At 37.5% G+C, this 21,508-nt stretch overlaps 1 protein-coding gene across 5 annotated transcripts; it reads left to right on the forward strand.

Moving 5' to 3' along the window:
- The first annotated feature begins 12,381 nt into the window (after positions 1-12,381).
- Positions 12,382-21,384, forward strand: LOC114261344 (RHOMBOID-like protein 10, chloroplastic). Of its 5 annotated transcripts, none has more exons than XR_014347488.1 (12): positions 12,382-13,011; positions 13,582-13,983; positions 14,616-15,720; positions 17,565-17,821; positions 18,104-18,158; positions 18,274-18,354; positions 18,439-18,535; positions 18,639-18,706; positions 19,473-19,571; positions 19,849-20,682; positions 20,774-20,854; positions 21,026-21,384. XR_014347488.1 is itself a non-coding variant. In XM_082900145.1 (12 exons), the coding sequence occupies exons 4-12, from the start codon at positions 15,559-15,561 to the stop codon at positions 21,173-21,175; spliced, it is 1,011 nt and encodes a 336-aa protein (XP_082756271.1). In that variant the 5' UTR covers positions 12,432-13,011; positions 13,582-13,983; positions 14,616-14,784; positions 14,954-15,558; the 3' UTR covers positions 21,176-21,384. The 5 variants fall into 5 exon arrangements, 3 of the variants coding, with proteins under 3 accessions (XP_082756270.1, XP_028107899.2, XP_082756271.1); XM_082900145.1 differs by lacking the exon at positions 20,774-20,854 and having other exon boundaries at positions 12,432-13,011; positions 14,616-14,784; positions 14,954-15,720; positions 19,849-19,890; XR_014347487.1 differs by having other exon boundaries at positions 19,849-20,854.
- Positions 21,385-21,508: the final 124 nt, after the last annotated feature.

The raw sequence follows: 21,508 nt of genomic DNA on the forward strand, positions 1-21,508 counted from the left end.
TGTTAGGAAGGTCTTCACCCCAATCCTCATCAATATGAGCCAGGTGTAGGTCATCATCATCCCACTAGATTCCTTCGGCAGCCGACAAGTATTTGTCTGACTCCGTTCGGATTATCTTCTCGTCACAAATCTCCCCCGCAGAGTGTTGGGTTTTTCCAGCTTTCCGATTGTTTTCACCTATTTCTTGTTCAAGACGCTTTAGTGCGGCTTCTTGCTTTGTATGTAAAGTACTAACAATGCCCAATTACTGAGCCAATTGCTCTACACCTGTGTTTTTCGGCAGTTTACGCTTCCCAACGGCCATTCTGGCCATTGCAGTGGTTCTCATTTTCTATTCTTTCGGCTTCAATTCAGTTCCTTTATCTCTATCGGGTTCATCACTTAACCATCCAGAATTGTCTATCGACCTGTTCAGATCAAACCAATCAATATGCATGTCCCCTTAATGTTGCTCATCAAAGAACTGCAAATTGTTTATGTCCTCCTCTAGGTCAGCCAGATAATCACATCCCTAACTTAGGCCATCCTCTCGAACTACATTGACCTCCATCCCAGTCGGCAACACCACTTCCGGCTTAGCTTGATCAATTGGCACAATATAGCAATATGGGTTATATACTCGTTCAAATAAGTCCTCAGAGTCCTCGGGCAACGGATTGACATTTTCCACCAAGGCCAACCTCCATTTATCTACCATTGTCACCACCACGGGTTCAAGTTGGAGTGTAGACGTGTTTATCATGCACAAGTCTGTGCTCTCAGGGATGAACAACGCCGGTTTAGGTAGGTAGAAAAAGGTGATATATATACTGGGATCATAAGGGACGACCAGTGTGTGGATAAGGTTTATATGCCGGGGTGGAAGGACTTGATTATGTGGTAGGAGAGGATTTGTAGTGACATTAGGTTTTGGGAGAGGTGCTATCACCTTATTGTTGATGAGATCTTGAATCTCATGACGCAACCTATAACATTGATTAGTGTCATGACCGTGCTACTGGTGAAAAGCACAGTATTTGGCCGAATTGTGTTTTGGGGGAGAGGATCGGGTAGAGGGCGATGCTCTAATGACTTAAGATGCTCCTTTTTTATTAGGACCCCTAGGGCTTTGGATAAAGGCATGTAGAGCGGGGTAAAGACCCTTTGAGATCAGGCCTGGCTGGTTGAGGTTTGTGGAGTTGTGTTGGATGTACTGGCGAAAGGGTTGGCGGTCTTGGGTGTGGTAATGACCATACTCACATCCAAAGGTCGTGCAGACGTACTACCACTTGTGGTTGCATTGGAACTACGTATAAAAGGCCTCTTAGGCTACTCCTTCTCATCGGCGATCAACCCCTACTTCATCGCATCTTCAATCTGAACCCCTATCTTATGGAGCTCAGCGAATGTAAACAATGGCAAGACTATCATCTTTTGCAATAATCTCCCTTGCAGATTACAGACCACCATTCGGATTTGATCCTTTTTGGACGGCCTGATAGTCATCATCGAGGCCTTAGCCCTCCATTGGGTCACAAAGTCTAAGAAGCCTTCCTTTGGCTCCTATTGAGTTGCCTCAAGGTCACGGGTTGTGATCTCGATCTGGGTATTGTAGGAGTACTGTGCGATGAAGGCCTCAGTCATTTCCTCACAGCTCCGTTTCACAGAGTCTTCCAGTTTTGCATACCAGATAGTCGCTATCCCTGACAAAGTCCGGCCGAAAAGCAACAGCTTTTGAAGTCTGGCAAGGCCCATTGGACACAGAATATCTGAGAATAATCACAAATGGACCATAGGATCCCCGGAGCCATCAAATCGATCTATGTATGGCATCTTGAATCTGTTCGGCAGAGTTACTGCGGAGTCCGTGTATCCATCCTCGATGTTAGGGATTGAGTTCACACCCTGTGCCCACTTGAAAAGCTTTTTTAGCTTGTTGACCCTTTGTAGAGGTCCCCGAACGCCCCGGGAGGGATGAGTCCCCCGTTCCGTTCGATATTGGGCTCACTACAGTTCAGGACTCTAAGATTGTCACGGTTCTAAATCTGAACCAAAGAGTCCAAATCCGGCAAATCGTTTTGAGAAAACAGATTTTGAAAGAAGCGCCAAACATGGACTGCTTTGCCAGATACAGAGTCACCACCTAAATGTTTTATTTTGGGGAAATTTAGGAAACCCTGACTCGTTGCCTAAGACCACGTGTCCTTCATCACCAAAGTTGCCTCGGCTCGGGAACTTGGGTACGATTGGGGAAGGTCACTTCGTGAGCACCCCCGCTCGCTCGATCAAAGATCGGCCTCTACTAACCATGATATCAAGTTTTGAAAACATTGTGTGTTCTTATTCCGGTTATTAGCCTAGATTTACTATGTGATGTGCACAGCATACAAGTATAGACTGGGTCGCCTGAATTGGAACAAAACATTTTGTGTTTGTTTGTTTGAAAATGGTTTGATGGTGCTACCCGCAAGTAGGCTAAAACGTGGATTTGCCACCCTCGGGTGGACTTAGAAAAACATGATTTTGCCACTATCTAGTGGGCTTAAAACACACATTTGATGAATTGTTCCAATTCAAATAACCCAACCTCCACCCACAGGCACTCAGGTAATTATATCACATAAGCAAATAGTCTCATGGTAGGCATGCTATCATGGCAGTCACTCACATACATGCAAGGATGCTAAAGTATAAAACTCACCGAGTACTCCAAGCCAAAACAGAAGCTCATTAGAAATCCATACATGATCCTAATTATACAGAAATGCCTAATGCAACACATGCAAAAATGCAACTATAGCAGGCTCGGCTATTCTAAACATGGCATATGAAATGCTACAGCTAACATGTATTCAATTTGAAATTGAAAATACAATGCAGTTAGTATGATGCGCCGAGCCCGGTGCATGCAAAATAGATGAATGAATGCAAACATGCTATCATACTGTATGCTAATTGAAACATGCCCTAATCTAACCATCATAAGCTGGTAAATAAAAGGGAGAAAGACGTGGGGTTGGAAGACATACATCACACACACGCACACTTATTACAGTTGTGCCCTCACTCGGAGGGTCCGAATAAACAGTACAGTCCAAATAATACAGCCCAAATATGTACAAATCCCTAATTAATTTACAAATTAACTAAGAAAAATAATAAACTGGCATGCAAGCTAGGGACTGTCTTGACTCTTCTTCAGATGATGGATGATGCATGTCCGGGTTGCTTTGTTCGGAAATCCACTGTGATGCCCCAATTAGCCTCTGTTTTGCAATATTTTTTGGAAAACGCGCCAAGCCCCGGAAGACTGCTGATTCTTGATTTGCTGCAACAGAGAGCAGGAAAGGGGCATGGCAATGTATTTTCACACATGTATGCGTGACTACTCTTTAGGGAGTGTAGTCCTCGATCCTCGTGCCACCAATCACGCATATCGATGCATGATGGCCGAGGAGTCGATTTGCATGACTCAATATGGAATGAATGCACACATAAATACAACAAAACCTAAACTCCATCATGGATAATCCGGAGTGTTGGTGACTTGGAATTGAGACACGTTCCGTCACTCGGAGTACGAAACGTACCTCGTTTCCCGTGCTCGGGCTAACTCCTATCCCAAGCACAATGCAATATGCATGATATGCATGAATGCAACTAATATACAACCTAACATGCAACATGCTATGAAATGGCATACACGATGCACGAGATAACATGGCATACACAATGCGCTAACATACAACCTAGCATACGCAATGCTATAAAATGAAATGGCATACACAATGCAATATGGGCTTACACCAACATGAGTGGACCTCAGCCACACTCACATAAGAGGCCATACGATGAAAATGAGACAACTCGAGATGCGCGCACGCATGCACGCAAACCGAGGACCGACCCTAAGGCACCAAATGCCACTCTAACAAGACATGGCAAGGCATGAAATATGATATGCAAACATGCAAATTTTAGAAGCGAAATATGATGCAAAACAGCCCCGAATCATGGAAACATGGCACCCGATGCATGAAATGGTACCCGAAATGCAAAATTAGGCATACGCAATGACCTATAGCTATACAAAGTATGCATTATTTGATCATGAAACATGAAGACAGATTCAAGGAAGCCCAAAAATAAGCATATTTACAGTTCTAAGCAAGGTCAAACAGCGAATGCAAATGGGGCTAAACTAGCATGCAAAAATGGCCCCGAAAGCAAGCTAATGAAGCAAGTGACAGCCGCTGACCCCAAACAGAGAAGGGCCCTTCTACAATGTCGAAGAGGGGCCCAAAATATGGTATTTTACAGTTTATAACCAGACCCAAAACAGCGCACAAGCATGCTCAAAATGCTATGCAAAATAAGGCCAAAAGAGAGCTATAACACAAAGTACAAAAAGGATGCCTCAAACAGTAAAGAGCCCTTCAACAATATTGAAGAAGGGCTCAAAATAAGCCACTTCACAGTTTATCTCGGAGCCCAAAAATGCTTAAAAACATGGCTAATATATCATGCAAGAATAGGCCCTAAAAGAGAGGTAAAGAACAAAGGGGGAGAAGAAGACTTCAAACAGCAAAAAGTTCTTAATCAAACATGAATATGACCTCAAAATATGATTTTTTTCAGTTTGGATCAAAATCCAAAAATACTTGCAAGTAAAGCTAAACAATCATGCAAAAAAGTGCAAGTTTAAGGGAAATAGGGACTCACCCTTGAAGAACAACTTTCCAGCAGCTTTTAGTCCAAAAATCTGATCTTTCAACCTCTTCAAATGTCCTCCGAGGTACTGAAATGAGTAATGGAGGTGATAGGTTAGGGGTTGTAGTGTAAAAATGGTCCAAGAACAAAGGGTTTTGGAGTCTTGGAAGAGAGGGAGAGGGAGGTTGTGTGTATAATGCTTCAAACAATTTTCTAACCCTCAAACACAGCTGGGAGCTGCTGGTTTTATAAGCAAAAGAGGTGGAAAAGAGGGGGGGGAAATGGGGGGGAAATTCAAATTCAAATTCCCCCCCAAAAAGGCCAAAAAGTGGGATATAAAGGCAAGTGGTAGCTTCTGGACCCAAATGGCCGAGAGCCCTTCAACAAAGTTGAAGAGAGGCTCAAAACAAGACACTTTATAGTTTATGACCAAGTCCGAAACAGCTCACAAGTAAGCCTAAAATACCGTGCAAAAAAAGGCCTAAAAGAGGGGTAAAGAAGCAAGTGGCAGTAGGAGATCTCAAATAGCAAAAGGTCCTTAATAAAACATGAAAAGGACCTCAAAATATGACTAACTCAAGTTCGGGTCGGAGCCCAAAAATGTAGAATGAAGGTTCGGGAGCTAAAACACGCAGTTTGGGGCCCCGAAAGTGGGCTGTTAGGCACCGGAAGTTGTGTCCGACTACAAAGTTGGTCTCTCGGACCGCAGTGTCCCTCAAAAGGGAGTAAATAAGATGCATGCCAAAAACTGGAGCAAACGGAGGTGGTTAAGCGGTCCCGAACCGAGGCACATGGCCAACGGCTCCGAAAAACCAGAAACCGGACTCCAAACGGGCAAAACGGCCTACGACCACGAAACGTAGCCTACGGCCACTGAGAGATGATCTACGAGACCTCTCTCTCCCTTTGGGAAGAGAAAACAGAGAAAACAGAGCCTGGTTCGCAAACCGAGGCAAAGCACAAAAGAGTCCGGAAGTCCAGAGGCAAGGCTCGCAGCTGAGACTCTGAAACTTCTGAACGAGCACAATATGCAATATCACCGAGCGCTCAACTGGTGACGTCTGAGTCTCAAGGTCGGTCAAAAATGGGGTGTCTACACCCTTAGTGCAGTGGGGTCAACCTCGAATTCGAATGGTGCCTCCGTTTGGTACACTGGTGCCTTGGAGGCTTGAGGTGGGATAAGATCTACCAGAATGCCCATATTCTCTTGGACATTAACAGTGACTCTGGGTGCTGGAATACCCACTAGAAGTGCATGGAATGCGGAAGCTACTGCCGGCTGTGGTTGCTATTGCTGTAGCCTATTTATCACTTCCGCTTGGTGGGTTGTAACTTCAGCTTGGTGGGCAGCACCTAGTTGCATGGTTTCAATGGTCTACTGGAGATAACGAAGCATGTCTTCCATACTGGCTACAGGGTATTGAGTCATTTGAACTGGCGAATAATCTCTTACTAGAGTGGAAGCAGAAGACTGAGCCTGACTGGGCGAAGGTGAAGTAAAAAGTGACTGCTTGACTGATGAATTATGCCTAACCATCCTCCGTCTCATAACCAGTAGGAGTGAAGCAAACACTGGTTGTCCCTTAACCAGATCCCCTAATCGGTAAAGCCTTCTTACACAGGTCCAGAGTGCTTGGAAGGTAACAGAATTGTCCGAAGCAATTGTGATAAACTACCTTGCAAAAAGAAATAAAGCAAAAGAAAGCAAAAATCAAAAACCGCACAACACCTCAGCTCAGATATAAACAAGACACAGTTGTAATCAAAAGTTGCAACACTGTACTCAACACTAATCTTTGCCCCCAAATCTGATACCCAAACTTGCAACTGATACATACGTTCATATAGAGTTTCACTCTAAAAGCACATAACAATTAAGTGAGAGCCAAAACACCCCTATGATGAGGTAGGGTTACCATGTACTAGTTTCGTCAGGAACTAGGGTTCACTGCTCAAGCAATGCGGTTTCACACAATCCTGAATTTGGGTAAGCAACCTGTTCTAATTTGGAACAGTCTCTACGGCTTTCGATATGCAACTAGGCCGATTGGTCAAAAAGGGTACCTCAGCAAGACCACCTAATATACCTCTCACACCTAACACTGAGGATCAAACGGTACAGCGGTAGTCCAAATCCAAGTGTTATGTTCCCATCATGGTGGAGCCGGCAACCGGTCAGCCTTTTGGCAAGCCTTTCCAAGCAAGCCTCTAGCAAACACAACACAGTGACTTAGGCGCAACAATGCAAATGCAAATGCAAAGAAACACATAAGTGTAGATAAAATGTCATATCATGAGTTTGAGTCAAATTCTCTAAATCTCCAGCAGAGTCACCAGAAATTGTAGCTCGGCTTTTTCGCGCCCCTTTTCGGAAGGTTCGAAAGAAAGCCCTACAGTTCGGACTTCTGCGATTTTAAATCTAATCTCACAAGTGCAATGTAAATTGATAAACACCAAAGAGTCCAAATCCAGCAAATCTTTTGAAAAATCGATTTGTAAATAAAAAATGCCAAAATTGGACTGCTTTTCCAAATACAGAGTCGCCACCTAAATATTTTATTTTGGAGAAATTTAGGAAACCCATGACTCGTGCCAAAGGTCACGTGTCTGTCATCACCAAAGTTGTCTTGGCTTGGGAACTTAGGTACGAGAGGAGAAGGTCATGAATTGAGCACCCCCGCTCACTCGATTAAAGATGGGCCTCTACTAATCATGATATAATTTTTATGAACATTATGTGCTCTTATTTCGGTTATTAGGCTAGCTTTACTATGTGATGCGCACAAGTAAGTATAGACTAGTTTGCTCAATTTGGAGCGATTCAAGTTCATGTTTGTTTTTGCGAAAATGGTTTGAATTTGCCACCTTAAATGGGCTTAAAGTTTGCGAATTTTCCACTCAACAAAGTGGGCTTAAAAATTGTGAATTTGCCACTAGGCATAGTGGGCTTAAAATATACATTCATTGAATCGTTCTAATTCAAACAACAAGCCTTCATCCACAAGCATTCAAGTAGTTTAGTAAGTAAGCATTTAGCCTTATGACAAGCATGCTAGTCATGGCAATCACTCACACTTATGTAAGTATGCTAAAGCACTAAAAACTCACCTAGTACTCCAAGCCAAAAAGATATGAGTTAGAAAAATATGCATAATTCCTATCTATGCAAAATGACTAATACAACGCATGCAAAGAATGCAACTAATAGGCTCGGCTACTAATATGGTATATGATTCAATTAAATAACATGCGGTTAAACATGTGTTCAAAGAATTATTGAAATGACAATGCGGTTTGAATGATGCGTTGAGCCTTGGTGCATGCAAAACAAGATGAATGTATGCAAGTATAAAGTATGTTAATTGAAACATGACCCTAATCTAACCATAAAAAATGATTAAATAAAAGGGAGAAAGAAGTGGGGTTGGAAGACATGCACGTTATTACATTTTGCTCTCACGAAGGAGAGTCCGAGTGAATAAAGCAAAACTAACTAGCAACTAATTAGGACTAAGCTAATTAAGCTAACTATTACAAACCAAGTGAAATAAATAGCTAAACTAATTAACTAATATTACAACACTTTTAATTTAACTAACTAGTAAGCTTACTAATCAAGTTACAACACAAATATAAGAAAACTAAGTAATTAAAGTATATAACTACGCTGCCACTACTCTGCCTCGAGAAATGGAAGATGCACATGCTCGGATACCACCTGAAAAAACCTCCGTTTTGTTCTCGAAAGCCTCTGTTTGCAGAATTGAATACTTCCAGGACCATTTTGCTCCACCTTACCAACATTTTGCTGAAATTTGCATCAGTGGCCAATCGGCCACTAGTAAAGACTACCGGCTATTAAAGTGGCCTGCCGACCATCTATGGTGCTCTGCTGGCCATTGATGGTGGCATGCTGGCCACTGATGCATTGGTTCAACTTGCTGCACCAGAGAACAAACAGAGCAAAAAGAGAGTATTCCCACAAATTGTTTGCACAACTCACCCCTCCTTTTCATGAACAAATCCAAAGAGTTGTGAATTTAAGCCACAAATCACTAACTCAAGCAATTTCATTGCATAATGGCTTATGATTCAAGAGTTGCAAATTCAATAAATGCAAAATGAGACACAAACCTCCTCCCTTTCATGAAAAATCAAGAGAAGAAGTTGACCTTGGAGAATTGGATCATTTAATCACTAACAAGTATGAAATGATCCAAGTTCCATGTGTTCAATTAACGTCCGATTGAACACATCAAAAACACAACCAAATTCTTATCTTCGCTCACTTTTAGTTCCAAGTTTTAATTACTCATTTTAACTTTACCAATCATTCCTTAATCCAATTAAGTCCAAACGATGAATTAAAGTCCTCTAAAGAGAAGAAAGAATCAAACAAGGGGTAGTTTAAGGCGTAAGAGAAGTTCCATACCGTTGGTAATGAACCCTCAAAAGAGGATTAAACCATTAAGCATGGACCTCAATCTTAAGCTTAAAGAATCCCAAGTTTGAAACAACCCTCAAAGCAAATTTAAAAGTCAAGAAATAAGGGAAGTTGCAGAGCTTTAGGTGTTGAAATAAAGTGCAAAACAACACCAAAACATGCAATCAACTCAAACATGGGGTGTCTAATGGCCTAAAACACTGAGCTTGTGAGGATCTTTATACTACAACCATGCAAAACAAGGCGTAACTGACCCAAACAGACCAAAAGAGAGCTAAAGTAGTCTAAAACAAAGGTAAAAACATGCTAGAATATAGCTACAAAAAGTTAGAAAATCATGCTAACATATAGAACTAACTAAACTAGCAAACAAGATACAAGGAGGGGAGGCTAACCCCTCCAATTTTGGACTTCAAAATATGTTTTTTGCCACTGAAAATACTCTAAAATTTAGTGGTTAAAAGTCCAAAAAAAATTGGTTTGAAAGTGGAAAACAAAAGTGCAAAAGCCCTTCAAACAAGAAAGAAAGAAGGGTAAAGCACCCCCTAACTTAAAATGGTCTCACACCATCACTTTTAGTTCACCAAAACAAGTTTTTTTCACAGTTCAACAGCAGCCCAAAAATAGTGGGAAAATATAGCAAAATGAGTATGTAAAACAAAGTATACAAGACAAATGCTATACCTCTTGAAGGGAAGAGTAATTCTAGGCAACAAACCAAACAAATGCCACCTTCTAGAGCTCAAACCAAGCCCAAGAACACCTCTGCTCAGAGATTAGGGGATTTGGTTAAGGGTGTATAGGCAAGAGTGTGGGAATTGTAGACAAATGTGTAGGAAATTTGTAGAGAGAGAGAGAGAGAGAGAGAGAGAGAGAGAATTGTAGAGAGAGAGGAAAATTTTGAGTCTAAAATTTTTTAACCTCAAAACATGAGAAATGGGGTCCCTATATATAGAAAACATGAATTCTATACAAGGAGATCCAACCCTCCACGTGTGGACAGATGCAAGCATCTGTGCAAATAACTGGCACAGCTGGCATAAAATATTTGCAGAAAACACTGGTGGTCGGTCAGTCATCAATGATGGCTGGCAAGGCAACATTGATGGCCGACAAGGCACATCAATGGCCGGCAGACAAGAAGTGATGGCCGGCAACCTCCAAGGATAGCCGGTAGGCCACTAGAGATTGCAGGACGGAAAGACCAAGGCATGGCCAAAAAATGAGACAAAATGGATGCAGGGTTTGAAAGGCTCAAAGCTATGGCATTCCGCTGAGGACTTCGAGCGCTTGGCGAGCAAACAGACTCATTATCAGATGTACCTACAAAAACATCCAAGTCTTGAAGGGCCGTCAAAAATGGGATGTCTACAACTAGTTGATAAAATATTCATAATTAAGTAGATCTGTTTCCTTTGGGTATTCATTCCAATATCAACTATGAATACCAATCAACTATCCTATTCCAATTCAATAATTACTTAGAAGTAGTGCATCTTTGGGCCAATCTAATATCTTTGTAATTAAAGAATTATGATTTGCAAAGTCATTATTTTTTAATACTTGGGAAGGGTATTAAATTTCAATTTTTTGATTTGATATTTATGTGTCATTCCGATTGAGTAACTTTGGCAACTACCAATTGTATCATAATTTAGATTTCAAATCAAAATAAAAATTTTACATAAACATTTTTGAATAAATAATAATTTATTCACAATTATTCATCGTCATAATCATAATGCATATTACTAAATCATAAGAATAATATTAAGACAATAAATATTAACACAATTCATATTCTATGTCACATAAGAATATATACTTTTGTACCTTATCAAACCACCTATAAAAATCAAGCTTATACATAATGGTGGTAATAACATCGTCTTGAAAAAAAAAAAAAAATTAGAGGTTACAGTTAGATCCATAAATAGCAATATGCTTGGTACTATAAATATCACAATAAAATTTTAATGTGTTTTCTCATATTAAAATTTAATAATACTTTAATGTGCCTCATAATAAAATTTGATAATATAAAACTCGGTAAAACATAAATAATTATGATTCATTATGTAATACGAATATCTTTAAGTATTACTAAATCAAATAAAACAATGGTCATTATCCACTAAACTTTTCCTCATAATAAAGATAATTAAATCATTCATAATATTCAATTATCAAAATATTAATACATTCTATTTATCATCAAATAGTTAGTACTCATTAAATAAATATTATTTATGTAATACGCAATCCAATCTAAAGTAGAAACATAAAAGTTACCTATTAAATTCCATATCATGTTCAACAAATTAAAAATTTTGAATCAAGACAATCATAGTTGTAATCAAAATTAATTGATATTTACTTAATCGGAAAATCATAATGTTCTAAACCATGAGCTCTGATACCACATGTAAATAATTTTATGATGTTATGCATATAACAACCTTCATAATTCAAAATCGTGAACTATCATGATTTTCACAAATAATAACATAATGCAATGTTATGCGAAACCTTCGAGTGACCCAAAATTAATTGAACATATGCCTAATAATAATATTAGTGAAAAAGGGTTTCTCTCTCTTGACTCTCTTTAAAATACATTAGATTCAAAATTAATTTGATGGGTAATTTGAATGTCTTTTTATAGATAGAGAGGGGACCAGTTTCTTTATTCAACAATGATTCTACTATCTCATCAAGGTAAGATACTTGAAAAATACTCTTCTTTATTTACAAATTATTGTAGCAAAAAATATGAAATAATAATCTTGCCAAATCTCTAATTCATATTACCATATCACGTGGGTCAATATAATATAATGACTAAATAATTAATTTAGTCTTGCAATTTTAGCCCGAAAATCTCAAATCTCGACTTCCCAAACTAGCTCAATTCCAGTTCTTAACCAGGACTTTGACATGCCTTCACCAAAGAGTAACCTGGATGAAGTTTTTTTATTTTTTTATTTTTTTTAATTGGATGTCGGAACCAATCTGGATGAAACTTTGATGCTTCTATTTGGACCGTTCTAAGCAAATATGGTAATCAAAATCCAGAACTCAAGTAACTTACGCTTATGCATCATTTCTCACTCATCCTTTGCTTTGCCATGAGGAGAGAGAAGATGAATTAAGAAAGGAAACCTACATCACCTAAGCAACAATTTATTTTGAAGACAAACTAAGAATCTTTGTATAATAAAACTCCACATTCCATATACCTTTCTCTCCCAATTCATAAAACCAAACACATATAAAAGCTTCCATTGTGTATCATTGTGTATTTCTCTCTTTGCTACCATAAACCAATCACCAAACCTCATTCCAACCCAAACTTCCAAACCAAGAACCCATGTCCCCGATTCGTCGCCCTCGTGTCGTAGTCAATGGAGTTCAGAGAATGAGAACCTACCATTACTATTGGTGCCACCAATGCCGACGAACGGTCAGGATTGCTTCTACAAACCCCTACCAAGTTTCGTGTCCTCGTTGCCTGGGCCCACTCCGCCAGGAGCTCGATGTCTCCAGGCCTCAGCTCCTGGCAGATGTTCCCAGGCCAGAACTCGAACCATCTCCGGCTGCAAGGTTACTGGGCACCTTGGCTCAAATTCTCAACCAACCAACAATGCTGCAAATTACTAACCCTGACGGGAGAATCCAAAGGGACCGAGAAAATGAAAATGGTGATGGTGGTGGCCAAGCTTGGATCATTCTCCAATTTCTCAACCCTACTGATCATTCTTTACCAAGACTTGGCTCCCCAGATGAAACTGTTGCTCCTCAGGCCACTACTAATAATCCATGGGAGGTCTCTAATGGTGATAGATTTGAAGAGTTGGTGCCGCCAGGGCCGACTCGAGGTAATTTGAGTCATAAAGTGATAACTTTAAATTAAAATTAAAATTAAAATTATTATTTTTATTTTATTTTATTTTTTTTTATCAAACAAATATAGTAAAACTATAGATGCGAAGAATCCTAAATTTAAAAATAAGAAACCTTATAAAATGTATAATTTTCAAAAAGAGAAATTGAACATTATTAATAAAAAATTAATTAATTAATGAAGTGTGAGACACGGATTTTTTTTAAAATAAAAAAATAACAAATTTGAGTTAAGCCCAAATTTTGATCATAGAGGAATATTATAAACATGGCAAAATAGACAACAATCAATTAGCTTAAGTGAAGGAATTATGTCAAAATACACCATGCAACTTTGAGTCTTGCTTAAAATGTCATTTTTAATGAGACAATCAAATTTGAAGAGATGTTGAGCTAGTTCAAAAATCATGTTTCTACATCCAATTGTTCAATAAAATTTTCATGAATTTTTTCTACATCAGGCAAATTTATTAATTTTTAATATATAATTCAAATGATCATGGTCTAGTAATCTTAACAGCTTTGTTGTTTGTATGGTTTGACAGGGCCTCCTCCAGCACCCATTTCAGCCATTGAATCTTTACCGAGTGTGAAACTCACACCGGCTCATTTAGCAGACGAGTCGCATTGTCCGGTTTGCAGGGAAGAGTTTGAGGTTGGTGGAGAAGTAAGAGTGATGCCCTGCAAACACGTCTACCATTCGGATTGCATTGTTCCGTGGCTTCGCCTTCACAATTCATGCCCAGTTTGTAGGTGCGAGTTACAAGTTGCTGCTGCTTCAGCTTCCTCTAACAATGGTGGTGTTCAATATGATGATAATGGTGCTGAGGCTTTTCAAGAGGTCAGGAACAGATTGAATGGGTGGTGGACTCAGTTGTTCTCTTTGTGGCCTATTCGTCGACTGTCAAATTGGGTGTTTGATGACCTTAATTTACAAGAGGATGGAGGTGAGATTTTATTTTGTTTTTGTTCATCACTGAGATTTCACATTTTTTTGAAAGACATCAGGATTGCATTCTACATTGACTTATATGAATTGTGTAGATGACAATTTCTTTTATACATAACATTCACTTGCTATATAGCACTATGCCACATAGAGAGCATTTTGCTTTTGTTTGCTGCAAAATGCCATGTCATGCAAGTCCTCATGCAATAACTTTAGACTTGGGAGAGTATCTGATTTGTTGGGAGACTGTAGATTTTGGTAACCCACATGCCAGACAATGAGAAGATTAAAATTGTGTTTGAATCATAAATTTGAGTAGAAATTTGAAAAAATAAAATAAAATAAAATAAAAAAATGTGAATGAAATATAAGGTAATTTGTTTCTGTATGTCTATTTACATTTTCAAATCCCTACCCAAATCTATGATCTAAAACAACATGTGTTTAAGTCATGAATTTGGGTAAATATTTAAAAAGGAAAAGTGAATGAAGAAAATGTGAATAAAATATATAATAATTTATTTTTCTTTCTTTCTATTTTCCTTTTGCTTTTTAAATTTTTATCTAAATTCGTGATCCAAATAGTTGCAACCATTGTTTAACAAATTAACCTGTAAGTATTTTTGGCAGGTACCCCCTGGTGGAACTCTTGGCTCATTCTGTAGGCCAGTAGTGCCAACTCTTCTTGGCTCATTCTGTAGGCCAGTAGTGCCAACTCTTCTTGGCTCATTCTAAAGTGGGTGATTACAATATTTTAGCTAGCTATAGATTTGTGTTTGAGTTTCTTTGGATCAGGCAGGTAAGTATTTCTTATGACTAATTTCAAGAGGTAACACTAATTTTAAAAGGCTAGCACTAGCAGGTACATTTTATATGGCACTAAAAGTGCTGCACTTAACCTTTGTTTGTATGACGATGGGTTTTTACTTTTTCCTAATTGTTCTGTTCTGTTCTGTTCTCTTTTGCAGCTGATGAACACAACTTGTGCAATGGTTTTTGTTTTGCTTTTCCACAAGTAATCTAGGAAAATAACAGAGTGGTTAAAAAAGTTGGCTTTGGCTTCACAAGCTCACCTTTCTGAATTGTTCGAGATCTTTGGCAAAGCTAGTAACAGAGTCAGGATCGTATTTATAGTTCCCTCATTAAATAAATAAATAACCACTAATGTACCTAAAATAAAACAAACAAAATTCAGTAAAAAAATATATGAGAATTCTCTCATTTTCTCTATTTATTTATTTTTTTAATTTCTCATCAAATCTTTCAATCAAAATAAAATTCGATTATTTTCTCATAAAATCTCTTGATCCAAACCGGGTTAGTTGAAGTTGGAGTTAATTCTTCCTCTAAATTCGAAATTTTATGATTCTTTTCACAAAATTTTAAAATTAATTAACTGTGTAGTAATAAGAGTATGTAGTTGAAAATAAATAACCACAAACCACCCAATTAAGAAAAGAAAAGAAAAAGCAAAAGAAAAACAGGGCTACTAACGAGTTCTGGCCTTTGAAAACTCCCCACACTCTCTCTCACTGTGCTGCTGCTGAGGAGAGAGGGAGAGAGAGAGAGAGAGATGATGGGTTCAGCAGTGCCTCATCAACCATCCAGGTTACCAATATCCAGAGTGGGTCCCACACCCGCCCACCTCATCACCACCGCCGCCTCCCTCCGCCTCGGCCACTTCGTCCACCATCGCCTCATCACCACCCACCGTCTTCATCTCGTTTTGCTCAAGGTATTTCTGCCTCTCTCTCTCTCTCTAAACCCATCTTGTATATGATGAATACAGTGTGGAGTATAACTAGATTCTTCTATTAGAATGGGTTCTGATGATTCTCACAGCCTCTTTATAGTTGTATTATTACATGCCTGTACTGTTTTGGGATTTACCCATTTTAATTTCAGCTAAATGTAGTTGAATACTCTTGATTTTGATCAAATTGGGTTGTTTTCATTATATTGCTATTCTGTATGCACATAAAATTTAGGTTAAGTAAATAGATTATAGTTCAATTTGTTGGATGGGTTTAGCCATGGTCTCAAATTAGCTTATACAATGATATATGTTGTGTTTGGATTTTGAATTTGTGAAGGGAAAGGGAAAGGGCAAAGTGAATGGAGTAAGTTAATTTCTTTATTTTTCACTTCTCATACATGTCCTTCATGATTCTCTTTTCAAATCATTCTCTTGTCTTAATCTTGGAAGCAAATACATATCCTTTTTTTTTTTTTTTTTAAATTATTTGAACCACTTAAGGGCTGTTTGTGTTTGGGATATTAAACTATGACTACTTTGAGACTCTTATCCATCTTTAACTATGAACTTCTAGATTATAGATTTTGCGACCACAAGATCTTCCTTCCTTCCAAAATGGCGCCTATTTTTAATAATTTAAAACCACCATTATACCAGTTTGCCCCAAACTGAAAAACAGAAAAAGAAGGATAATTAACATTATTCAGAAGTTGCTTTGCTTGGTCTAATTTGGTGGCACTGGGAATGAATTTAAGGATTTTCAAGGATTTCCAACTATTGTGGAGTTCTCATTAGTCATTATTACATATAATAGGCATTCTTTATTGCCAAAAGATAAGATACACAGCTTGTTATTATAAACATAATGAGTACCAAGACAAACCAAATTTGCTTTTGTGAGGATGAATCAACATGTGTAAAGCTTGTAGATTAAAGATCTTTATTCTAATTTTATACACCTATCTGTATCCTAATTTTTTAAATTTTGTGCCATGTCTGTAGTTGTGTCTGTCCTTCTCAGTTTATAATAGAAGTGAGATATATATGGTTTCAGTCATGGGAGCAAGAGTTGGTGTAAAATATTATAATGTGTGGCCATATTATGACAACTTGTCCCGTTTTCATGTTCATGCAACATAGGTTAACAAGCTTGAGGCAAGCTGATTTTGGTTCAATCTATAGTATCGAACTTTTAAGATATAAACCACTGGATTTAAGTGACAGATATTCTGATTTATCTGTTTCATCCACCTGGTTTTTGGCATAAGAAGCATTCACATGGTTGAAAGTTGGAACGATAAAACTATTTTATCGAAGGCTGGAAAGTTGGAACGATATAAAGCCCATCTCTTCAACAATTTGGAGTGGTTTTGAAGAATTCAAAATTTCAGTTCCAATATTTAAACTTCATCCCTTGTGCAGTGGTTAAAAATATAGCGCAAAGAGAAAAAGGGGGAACAGAAACGTATACAAATAAATTATCATACTTGCATCTGAATTTAAAAGAGAATGCCATAGGAACAGTGAAGAGAAATGTGTATGTAAGGATAAAAGGAAAAATCTATAAGTCGTGTTAATAACCCTACAGCTGAACTGATATAGGTCATTATCTCATCATGTGATACAAACTATACAGGGACAAAAAGAAAGTGACCAAGTTCATAGAAAAAGTAAAAGGCATTGGTTTCATTAGCATTATTTACTATTTTTTTTTTTAAAAAAGAGCCAAGTTGACACAGTTGTGGCAACTTTATTCATTCCTAATTAGTTTTTGATAGTTTGAATATAGAAGTGGCATTCATTGCAGCTTTTCTTGTTGACAGAGCGTCTCTTATCTTGGTCATGTGCCATGTTTAAAGGATGCATGGCATGAAAGCTCCATCAGACTGAAAGGGATTAATTTTCTTGATTGGTCAAAAGATGCTGCTACGTCTGCATGCTCATCTTGCAGGTGTTTCTTAAGTGGAGAAGGAAGCAGGAACAACTCTGGAAATTTAGGGAGGTCAGACTTGGAGACATCTAAAAGATTTTCATTTAGTGGCAGGGGATGGACCAACATCCTCCTTATGATTAACGTCTTGTGAGTATCACCTTTTTTCAAACAAGGACATCACAATGTCTCCTACACGTCTGTTTATTTATATTTTCCTTCTTATCGGGCTCATGTCCTATTTGCCAGCTTTCTAAGACTGTGTTTGGATCATGGATTTAGGTAACGATTTGTGAAGGGAAAAGAAAAGGGGATGGAAATGTGAATGGAAATTAGTGTAGATTTCATTCACATTTCTCTCTCTATCTTTATTGGTGAAAGAGGCTTTTATCCTCTGATTTTTTTAAATTCTTTTTTATTTTTTGGGTATAGGGTCTATATTGCACAAATTTCAACACAAGGGAAGCTGCTTGTATGGGGTGCTAAGGTTAGACTGTCACTCTGAGGGAAGAAAAAAAATTGTATACCACCTTTCATATCAGAAAACTCATTTTTCCGGGTTTATCTCTAATTGTTTTATATTAAAAAAAAAAAAATTGCAGATTAATAGTCTTATTGACCAAGGACAATTGTGGAGGCTTGCCACGTCTTCCGTATTGCACTCAAATATTGGTCACCTCATGGTTTATTTTGAATCACGCTACTTGATATTCTCATGATCTGGTTGTTTTATAGATTGTTGGTTTAAATGAATTTCATGTTTTCAGATTAATTGTTATTCTTTGAACTCTGTTGGTCCTACTGTGGAGACCATTAGTGGTCCTAGAAGATTTCTTGCAGTTTATATCACCTCTGCAATTGCAAGTAACGGCTCCTAATCCCACTATAACAGACAATGAATTGCTTATTTTCGAAGAAACAACCCCCAATCCACTATAATTCTGATTTGAGATTTTCAAGAAATCAGGTTCGGCAATGAGTTATTGGCTCTGCAAATCACCTTCTGTTGGTGCATCTGGAGCAGTTTTTGGATTAGTAAGTCTTTTCAAACTCTATAGTCACAAGTTAGCTTAGACACATTTACTTCACATATTAATCACACGTGTACAACCAAAGCAAATTTGATCAAATTAGAAAAGAAACTTACAAACTCACATATTTTCTTCAGATGTTTCAGTAGTCAATTATTAGTAGTTAACTCGTAACATTTTGTATTTTCTTGCAATGTTAATTGTATGCATCATTTCTATGCTTTGTTTGGTTGGAACGTAATCTTCATCCCCTAGTTTCGTAGAATTTCTATGTTTTCATTGAGAAAGTAATGGTGAAATGAGCCGTAATCAGTTCTAGGATTGATTATGTGACATGAACATTTTCTATTATGGGTGTCTCAAAGTATATTACTTCTGGTCATCACCAGGAGTCACAAAGTTGGATTGGAGCCCTTGAAATGCAATCATAGTTTAAAACTTTAGTTTTAATATAAAAGGAGTCACATTGGTATCATTTGTATACGGACAAAACATGTTTGGCAAACTGCTTCTGAAAATTATTTTTAAAAAAATAATAATTTGAAAGCAACTTTTTCAGGAAACACTTCCAAATTAATTTTGAATTTTTGAAACTTTTTTTGCATAAAAAATGAAAACGATAGGTATTTCATAACTTTTGCATTATTTTTGTCTATGAAAACAAGAAAAAACTAGAATTTTGAAAATGATACCAAAGAGGACCATTAACTCTGAATTGTTTCATCTTCCTTTTTCTCCTCACCTTTTATTTTATATTGGTCTGTGATCAGGTTGGGTCTGTTTCCGTGTTTGTCTTGAGGCATAGAAGCCTAGTGGGAGGTGGCAAAGAAGATTTACAGCATATAGCACGTGTGATTGTTTTAAATATGGTATCTCCCTCACTTCTCTTTCACATTTAGTGCTTTGCTTGTTGGGAGTTGTGATTTTATTACGATTCTAATGAATCATACCCTGTTTATTCAAGTCTACCAAGTAGGTGTAATAATCTGTCATAATTTTGAAGTATTTTTGCATAAACTAGATTCATAATTAAGTTTTGTTTAATCTGAGCATACAACATTTAACCCTTGATGTTGGAATAACGGCAATCGCCTATGTGCATGTTTCTTGTTGACATGATTTTAACTCATGGCATACGTCATGCAGGTTATTGGGCTTTTGTTCAAAGGCATTGATAACTGGGGACATGTAAGTATGAGAAAATTATTGTTATAATTTTTCTCTTACCTAATTACCTTTGGAATATCAATCAATTCTATTCAAATGACTAGATCAATTCAGGATAGAAGAGATTTTGGACCAGATCCACATCTTTGATATACAACTGTGATGACCTTGAATTGTAACACCAAAATCTGCGCAACTCATGCTTGTAGAATTGCAAAAATTGTGGTGACCCCAAAATCAAAATATTCCACAATATATATTCTCGTGTGTTTGCCCTAACCCAAGTCTTCCGCAATATATTGTTGTTTATAAGGTGTTTTTACTCACCCCATCCCCGATCGTAAATGTTTACTGTCCACGACAGAAATTATGGCAAGTAATTTAAACTAATTTTTATTGACTAAATTTGAAGTCATCAGCCCACATAACTAATTTTAAGCCATATGACACCACATGATCTACACAAACATCCACCAAGCTGTGAGACTTTCTTTTATAGTTGGTTGAATGTTTTATAGCTTTGTATATATAACAAATGTGAAATTCAAAGTTGCAGGGTCTTCTTTTATGGTGTGGGATTCATTAGAAGGCATCATTTTGTTCAACAAGTATATATTGTTCTTCCGCATAACTAACATTTGAGATAACTTTTTTAAGAGTATATGTAAATTATATAAACTGGGGTTAAGATGTAGGCTAGGGGAGGCTCATATCGTCCTTATACTGAAATCAATAAGGGATTCAACATTTGACAGCCCTATAGGAGCAAAAATTGGCATAGGGGAAAAAAAAAAGTCCTATAATGGCAAACGGGTAAATTGTCATCCCTATTGTTCTTGGAAACATGAATGCACACCATTCTATCACTTCTTAAAAATCAATTTCCTTTTCCTTTCTTTATCAGCTCCATCTTTGTTTAAAAGATTATATGTACATGTGCCATTTGGAAAAGGTCAAGGTTCATTGAAATTCTAGAGATTTTGTGGTACGTTTCATGGCATTTGTCTTCTTATAGACTTGTAAGGTCGCAAAAATCCCAAGTTTTTTTTTTATTTCTTTCTTTTGATTTTCCTTTTTTTTCTTTACTTGCTTTTATTTATATGTTTATGTGTGGTCAAATCTAATTTTCCTTACATTTTGCTATTGAAAATTTCAGTTAGGAGGCTTATTAGGAGGAGCTGCAACATCGTGGCTTATTGGTCCAGCATTGAGGTATGAATCTTTGCCGGAGAATGGGCGAAAGGTTATTGCTGACAGAGCACCGATTTTCTCCCTCATAAACATGAAAAGAACGAGAACGCCTTGATAATGCAATGGAGGTGCTGGTTTATGATAGACTTATGTATCCCACTTCTTAAATCAAAACTCTACCTGTAAGATGAACTGTACCCACAAAATGAAGAAATACTTTTTTGCCTACTCTTTTTTTTCTTTTATTTTTTCTTCTAAATGTAAATATGTTATTAAAGCATCTAATTACGATATAAAAAGTACTTAAGATTACTATGACTTCAAGAAGTTGTTTCAACCTCCATTCTTTGCATTGTGTTATTCTTGGTTGAGAGGTCAAAAGAAAATTTCTGTCAATGTGTATGAAAACAAACAAGAAATTAAATATACTAGGGGTGAATGCATACAT

The sequence above is a fragment of the Camellia sinensis genome, chromosome 12 (assembly GCF_055761805.1).
Source record: "Camellia sinensis isolate YWXY chromosome 12, ASM5576180v1, whole genome shotgun sequence".
Taxonomy (NCBI): Eukaryota; Viridiplantae; Streptophyta; class Magnoliopsida; order Ericales; family Theaceae; genus Camellia; species Camellia sinensis.

Excerpts from the sequence above, each read along its gene's own strand:
- LOC114261344 (XM_082900144.1), top strand. The coding sequence starts at position 15,559 with ATGATGGGTTCAGCAGTGCCTCATCAACCATCCAGGTTACCAATATCC. Across the intron at positions 15,721-17,564 it reads TTCATCTCGTTTTGCTCAAG|AGCGTCTCTTATCTTGGTCA; the intron begins GTATTTCTGCCT and ends TCTTGTTGACAG. Across the intron at positions 18,355-18,438 it reads CAAATATTGGTCACCTCATG|ATTAATTGTTATTCTTTGAA; the intron begins GTTTATTTTGAA and ends TCATGTTTTCAG.